Source organism: Narcine bancroftii, chromosome 5 (assembly GCF_036971445.1).
Source record: "Narcine bancroftii isolate sNarBan1 chromosome 5, sNarBan1.hap1, whole genome shotgun sequence".
NCBI classification, from domain to species: Eukaryota; Metazoa; Chordata; class Chondrichthyes; order Torpediniformes; family Narcinidae; genus Narcine; species Narcine bancroftii.
In genome coordinates, this window is record NC_091473.1 from 202,231,132 (window position 1) to 202,239,291 (window position 8,160).

The 8,160-nt window shown below is 35.0% G+C and overlaps 1 protein-coding gene across 1 annotated transcript; it reads left to right on the plus strand.

Moving 5' to 3' along the window:
- Positions 1–1,483: 1,483 nt before the first annotated feature.
- LOC138765473 (probable G-protein coupled receptor 139) lies at positions 1,484–2,317 on the plus strand. The gene has a single exon (XM_069942511.1). It carries the CDS (start codon positions 1,484–1,486, stop codon positions 2,315–2,317), a length of 834 nt encoding a protein of 277 aa, XP_069798612.1.
- Positions 2,318–8,160: the final 5,843 nt, after the last annotated feature.

The window sequence follows — 8,160 nt, forward strand, 5'->3', positions numbered from 1 at the left end:
ATAAAACATATAAATATATGATATATAAAATTATAATTTACACCGATGTAGGCAATTCAGCAAAACATTCCTGGGGTGGCCTTACATTCATCATGGTTTTTTTTTAATCACTGCATGGTATTCCCTCAAAGGAACATTGCATTTTTAACTCACCGAATATTGCACACACCAAATTCACTGCTCCTTCCAATCTCGTAGTGAAGTCATGTATTGAATTACAAGCTCAGTATCCGAGTATGTGTAAACTGTTTCCGTCCGTATATTTGATCAAAGGGCACCATGCAACTTTATAACATGGAAATAGGACCCTCCATCTTTCTCATCTTTGCAGAACGTTTATTCTGCCTAGATCCACGCAAGTGTACCAGTTCAGATTCCTGCTTGCCCCTCTCAGCCATGGACCTGTCCAAATGGTTCTAAAATTTTACTATTGATGCCACATTCATTATTTCAGCTGATAGCTCGTTCAAATTCTTGTGTGAAGAAGTTCCTCTTTATATTCCCACAAACGTCTTCGATTCACCAATACAGCAAGTTCTCTGCTTTGTACATCTCTACTCGGTGGGAAAAAAAGATGATTTGCAATTAATCTATCAAAACTCTCCTCATTCTTCTACGCTCCAGGTAATATAGATCTAAGCTGTTAAACTTTCCCTCCATGTCAATTCCAGAATTCCTGCAAACACTTCGTAAGTCTCTGCACACTTTCAAACATATTGCTATCTTTCCTTTAGTTAGGTAACCGAAACTGAAAAAAGTACGCCAAGTTTGGCGTCAACCATTAAAAATTTGCCAACTTAGGCAGTCATTGTTTAATTTTATGAAGGTTAATGTTCTAAACGATCTCTTTGTGACCCCGTTACGTCAATTTCAGGGAATTATGTATCTGTATTCCTAGATTCCTCTGTTCTACAACACTCTTCAGGACCCTGCGTTTTACCGTGTGCATCTTACCTTGGTTTGTCCATCCTAAATGCAACAAATTAAACTTGTCTCTATTAAATTTATTCTGTCATATTCAATCCAATTTTTCCACTTCGTACAAAGCGCTGTTGACGTGTGGACGAGCTCACCGGGCAGAACCAATAAGTTAATAAATAATGAAGAAATAATATCATTAATATGATTGGCAAAGGTTGCGGATAGTGGAGTGTAAATCAGGGTTCGAAATTGTCAAATGCAGCGTAGAGGGTAGATGATTGGTAGAGGAATTTCGAAAATTTGGTGCAGTTCTGCCATATTAGAGATCGGATATGAATGCTGTGGAAAATGTTGGGTTAATTGTTAATTTTACCACTGTTATGCTTTCTTTAGTGGCGTCATCGCTGATGCTCAACCCATCACAGTAAGATGTCTGGTAAACGTGTAATAAATGCGATTAACCATGCATTGTTCTCATGTCACAGCGAACCTGATGTCCATTGTGATCCTTTCGCGGGGGAATTGCGGTCTGTCCAGGGGTGTCTCTCGCTACCTCGTGGCCATGGCAATGGCGGATCTATTGGTCGTTGTCTTTGACGTGATACTGTATCATATGAACGAGTTATATTTTCCTACAACGTTCCTCTTCATAACCCAGGTGTGCGCTTTCCAGGCTACACTTATTTACGCCACCACCGATATTTCCGTGTGGTTGACTCTCGCATTTACATGTGACCGATATGTGATGATCTGTTGCCATAAGCTGAGGACGAGGTTTTGCTCCTGTAAAGCAGCCCGCAATGTGATAGCAATAGTGTTCCCGCTGTTCTTCTGTAAAAACATCCCTTGGTTCTTTCTATTTGAACCCGCACATACAGTGGGTAACACAGATTGGTTCTGTGTATTCGGAAGTCAGCCTTGGACCCATCCTGGATGGATATCATTCACGTGGATTCATCGAGTGTTCACTCCTCTACTCCCAATGTTCCTGATATCACTGCTTAATGCTCTGACGGTCGCGCATATTGTTGCAGCCACGAGAGCCCGCAAGGTTCTGAGAGGCAGCAAGAATTTTGCGGATCAGGATGATTCCGAGGTGAAGAGCCGAAGGAAGTCCATTGTGTTACTCTTCGCAGTATCAGGAAACTTCATATTGCTTTGGATGACCTATTTAATATTTTTCCTGTGGATGCAAATTTCACAGCGGTTTGTCATTAGAAGTCTGAAGGGCCCGATGTTTATCGCGGACCAAAGCAGTTACATGCTCTTGATTCTGAGTTGCGTCACAAACACTTGCATTTATGCAGTGACTCAGTCTAAATTCAGGAAGGAGCTGATCAACATGATGAAATATCCAGTTAAAGTCCTATTGAAATGTGATAATGGAGGAAAATAAAGTCGGCGATCCGGATATCAGATTCCACCAGCAATTAAAACCAGAAAGTTTAATTTCTGCTTCTCCCTGAATCAGGAACACGCCAACCTGTTTTCCAATGGAAAGTTGGAAGAAAAAAACCGCAGCGCAGTTTGTGTTTGCCGGTAAATTTCAGTTGGAGCAGATCAAAGTCAAATTAATTATTTCAGATTCTGATTCCTTGAACATTCTTACAACGGTGGAAAATAATTAGTTATTTAATCAGGTGGTGATCTCGCAACCGTGTGGTTTAAGTTCTGCACGGATGCAGGGTGATCGAAGTGTCAACAGCGTTGGACGAGCCTTTTAATATGTTGTGTGTTTCTCCGAGGGAGCAGTAATTGCGGGTGGAATTGATGGAAAGGAAGCTGTGCGATCTTGTCACTTCATTTCACGAACTTCTGCATTTTTCTTTGGTCTTGAGTGGACATTTCCCAAACCAAGTAGCATGGCCTCCAACTGGATACTTTAAACGAATGTGATTCAAGACAGCTATGTGCTTCGAGCTCAGAGGACCCCAAAGCCCAGCAGCAATAGATATTCACCAAGACAAATTGTTATTGAAACAAAAGTTGCCTTTAATTATCTTTAAACATGAAAATAGAATCAAACTTTAACTTATCACACTAACTTAACCCCATTCTAATCCTAAGCGCACGTGTATGTAATGTGGGTGTAAGTTTAGAAAAGTTCTTTAATTCACAGACAACTGTCGCTACTCCACTCCTCCGAGTTATCTGGTTGCAGGCAATTCTTATACAATGCACTGAATTTGACATTCCCCAGTCTTTGGTGCTTGAATGCTCAGGAAGGTTCTTGTAGGATTTCAGAGAGAGACTTGTTGTTCGCTGGATGCACACGGATCCCTTCTAATTATCCACGTCATTGTCTTGCTGAAGAAATTTGCCACATCAGCGTTTTCCAGAAGATAACTTCTTTCTTTAAAGTCACCACAAAGTTTATTTTATTTCTCTTATTTGAAGTGAAACATATCGCAGCCAGTCATCTCTTCTTGTATGGGCCACAAGACCTTTGACCAGGCTGAACTAAGCACTCACAACCCATCTTCTAAAATTTGATTTTTCAACTATCTTGCCAGCTTGTCCTCTTGCAGTCACAGCTACTGCTGCTGAACGTAAAATCTGAAGAACAGAATTCTCTCTCTCTCTCTCTCTCATTTTCTCTCTCTCTATCCCTCCCCCTTTTATATTCAAACTGCCAGACAACATGTCCTTCTCTCTCTCACTTGCAAAACTCCTAACCTTCTCCAGCAAACAATAGGACTTCATCTTGTGAAATATGAAGTGTTCACAATCACTACTCTGGAGAAAAAGTCTTGTAGAACAGATTCAGCTTTAATTTGAGTCTGCAGAATTGGGTGTCCCTGGTCTGGAGACACACCGGAGGTTCAGAATCAGCACTCCTTTGTACAGTCCCATGCTCACCATCACCCCACCTTCATTTACTTTCTTCCAATCAGAATCCCAACACATTACAACATTCTCCTTCTCCCTTCCATCAATCCAGGTATCACTCAGTTCCTCACTCTTCATGCATCGCATGTTATATTAATTAGTTCATTCCCTCCTTAGGGGCGTCGAAGTTAATATTCATGTCTCTATTAAGCAAACGCAGTACTAGCTATCGACTAACTTCGGTGACTGTACCAGCCTAAACCAAATCCTTGCATCTTTGGGGCTCGAGATGAGAAGGGGCTCACTAGCTGGTACTGTCTTCTGTCAAGCTCTAATCTACATACTTTGCATTTCACAAAATGGTGCGAGTTCACCATTTTTCACAATTCCTACTTTTTAAAAAAAACTTTATTTATTCATTCAAAAAACAAATAATATGATATATACAACAATAAACCATAAACATGAATGTTATTTTTTATATATATAAAAAAAGAGGAAAGACCCCCCCTTCAGCCAACTCTCCTGAGGAGAGCCATAAAGAAAGAAAAAAAGAAAAAAAAATTAAAGAAAAATTAAATATGCATTTTAAGATCTAATAAATGTCAATATTCTGAATATAACAACCACTTATTAATAAAATATTATAATTATCACGTGAAACATATGCAATTTTTTCCATTATTAAACAATATTTCATCTCATTATGCCATCTATTAATATCAATCATATTTGTATCTTTCCACCTACTAGCAATACATATTTTTGCTACGAATAAAGCTAAATATACAAAAGCAAGCTGAAACTTATCTAATCCCAAGCCTTTCAAAGGTTACAAACTACCCAATAAAAATACTGTTGGATCTAAAACTATTTTAATCTTATACAGATATTTTAAAAACGATTGAATTTTCTTCCAAAAAGATTGTATATGTATACATGACCAAACAGCATGAAATAAAGTTCCAACCGTATCACCACATCTAAAACACAAGTCTGATTCATGAAAAGCATACTTTTTAAAAATTTTTTCAGGTGTTAAATATAATTGATGTAAAAAATTATAGTTAATCATTGCATAACAGGCATTTATCAAGCTAGTTACACTATCATAACAAATATCTAACCAATCATCTTCAGGAAAAATAAAACCAGTATCCGCTTCCCATTTACTTTTAGATCTATCCCAACCCTTTTTATCCATACCATCCTGTAATATTTGATACATAGATGAACTATAACCCTTCTCTGGTACCTTCATAAGAAAAGTCTCAAATTTAGTCATTTCAGGTAAAATCATATCTCTACCAAACATAAATCCTACCAAATATCGAATTTGATAATATAGAAACAAAGAATTCTTATCAATACCAAAACCTTCCCTCATCTGATTAAAAGATAAAAATTTACCCCCTTTAAAACAATCTCCCAAATTTTTCACACCTTTAAATCTCCAATGCAATAAACTTCGATTATGTATTGAAAAAGGAATTAGTTGATTTTTATACAATGGAGTCAAAGCTGATAATTTACACCTAGAGCCTGTCATTTTATTTTTCTTTATCCATAACTTCATTAAATGTTTTAATATAGGCACATTATATTGTTGTAACAAATTTATATTCCATCTCAACAAAAATTGATGTATTTCAAATTCAGAAATATTTGCCATCTCAATTTTGGTCCAACTAGGTGGCCTTACCAAATCCGTCAATGAACTAATAAATTTAAGTTGGGCTGCTTCATAATAATTTTGAAAATGTGGTAAACGTAATCCCCCTAACTCATATTACCAAGTTAATGTATTCAAGGACACTCTCGAAAATTTACCTCTCAATAAAAACTCCCTAACCATTTTATTAAAATCTCAAAAAAATATATTATCAAGTAAATACAGAATAGATTGAAACAAATATTGTATACACGGAAATATATTCATCTTAATTGTATTTATCCTACCCATTAGGTAGGATAATAGGTAAATCTTTCCATTTGGTCAAATCAGTTTTAATTTTTTTCATTAACAGAACATAATTTAATTTATATAAAGATTGATAATTAACATTCAAAATTATACCAAAATATTTAATTCCATCAGTCCACTTCAAATTAATAATATTCTTATAAACTGAATAATCTCCTTCACTTATCGGTAATATTTCATTTTTTTCCCAATTAACTCTATATCCAGAAAGACATCCATATTCTATTCAACACTCCTTCAAGTGCAAAAGTGACTGAGCTGGGTTTATTAAATACACCAATACATCATCAGCAAATAAATTAATTTTATACTCCTCGTCTAAAACTTTCATACCTTGTATCTGTGTATTTTGTCTTATCAATTGTGCTAAAGGTTCAATCACTAATGCAAACAAAGCCGGTGATAAAGGACAACCTTGACGAGTTGATCGGGATAGCTTAAAAGGTTCCAAAATCAGACCATTCATCAATACTCTAGTGACCGGTTTACTATATAGAGACCTAATCCAACCAATAAAAAAAGGACCAAACTTGAATTTCTCCAAAACTTTAAACAAAAAGTTCCATTCAACTCTATCAAATGCCTTTTCTGCATTTAGAGATATCACCATGGGATGATCTGAAGATCGTTGAAATCTATTAATCAAACTAATCACGTGCAAAATGTTATCTGAAGCATATCTATTCTTTATAAAACCTGTTTGATTCATATGAATCAACTTAGGTAAAAATTTAGCCAATCTATTCGCTAACATTTTAGCTATTATTTTATAATCTACATTTAACAATGAAATTGGTCTATATGAAGATACCTTCAAAGGATCTCTATCTTCTTTTGGAATTACTACAATTAAAGCACTAGAACAAGACTCAGGTAATTCATAATGTTCTCCAACTTGACGTAACACATCCCCAAATACTGTAGATAAATCATCACAAAAAATTTTATAAAATTCAACCGAAAATCCATCATCACCAGGCAATTTACCGTTCGGCATTTCCAGCATAGCCATTTTAATTTCCGAATCAGTAAATGGTTCTTCTAACTCCTGTGTATCTGCATTCTCTAATATCGGTAAATTAAACTGTGATAAAAAAAAGATCAATCGATCCAGTTTCTTGTTTTTCTTCAGATGTATATAACTTTTTATAAAATGAATAAAATTCATCATTAATCTCACGAGGTTTATAAGTAATAAGGGAATTCTGTCTAACAGCATTAATAGTCCTCGAAATCTGTTCTTTCTTTAATTGCCACGTCAGTATCTTATGTGCTTTCTCTCCCCATTCATAATACCTTTGCTTAGTCCTATTCATCACACATTCAAATTGATAAGATTGCAAAATATTATATTCCAATTTCAACCTAGATAATTCTATTTTATGATCTTCTGTAGCAGCTTTCTGAAATTCCTTTACTAACTCATCAATCTGTTTCTCTAATTCAAAACTCTGATTTAATCAATTCTTCTTTATTTTAGAAGTATAACTAATTATTTGTCCTCTCAAATAGGCTTTCATAGCATCCCACAATACAAACTTACTTTGAACAGTATTAGAATTTTCTTTCAAAAAAAATTAATCTGTTTTTTTCAAAAAAATCAATAAATTCCATATTTTTAACAATATTGAATTAAACCTCCAACGATAGGCCACTTGAGTTTTCTCAGAAGTTTCATATGTAAAATATAACAGAGAATGATCTGAAATCACCCTACTTTTATATTCTGCTTGTTGTATTTTCCCTTGTACATTTACTAAATACTAAAAAAATGTCAATCCTTGAAAGCAATTCATGTCCAGGTGAATAAAAAGAGAAATCTTTCTCTGTCGGATTAAGACATTTCCAAATATCTACTAAATTATGATCTTTCATCAACGCTTGAACCTGAACTGCCATCTTGGATTTCTTAACTTTCTTCGGAGATTTATCTAATAAAGGTTCCAAAACACAATTAAAATCACCACCAGCTAAAATATTATCATTAGCCTGACCCAAACATAAAAATGCATCTGAAATAGATATTTCATCATCTGCATTTGGGGCATAAATATTAAGTAAAGTTCAAAATTCACTAAAAATCTTACAATTCAATTTAAGAATACATCCTGCCCTTTCCTCCATTGATTGTAATTCAAAAGATACATTTTTACATCTCAAAATTGCTACACCTTTAGCCCTAGAATTAAATGAGGAAGAATATACATACCCAACCCAGTCCCTTTTTAATTTCATACTTTCCTTCACATTCAAATGTGTTTCTTGTAAAAAAGCAACATCAATTTTCATTTTCTTAATATATGCCAAAACTCGCTTACGCTTAATCGGACTGTTTAATCCTCAAACACTAAAAGTAGCAAACCTCAACTTTGACATATCTACTATTATTACTAAATACCAATAATATCTTTATATGAAAACTCAAA

What these genes read in the sequence shown, in the direction of transcription:
- LOC138765473 (XM_069942511.1), top strand. Translation starts at nt 1,484, where the DNA reads ATGGCAATGGCGGATCTATTGGTCGTTGTCTTTGACGTGATACTGTAT.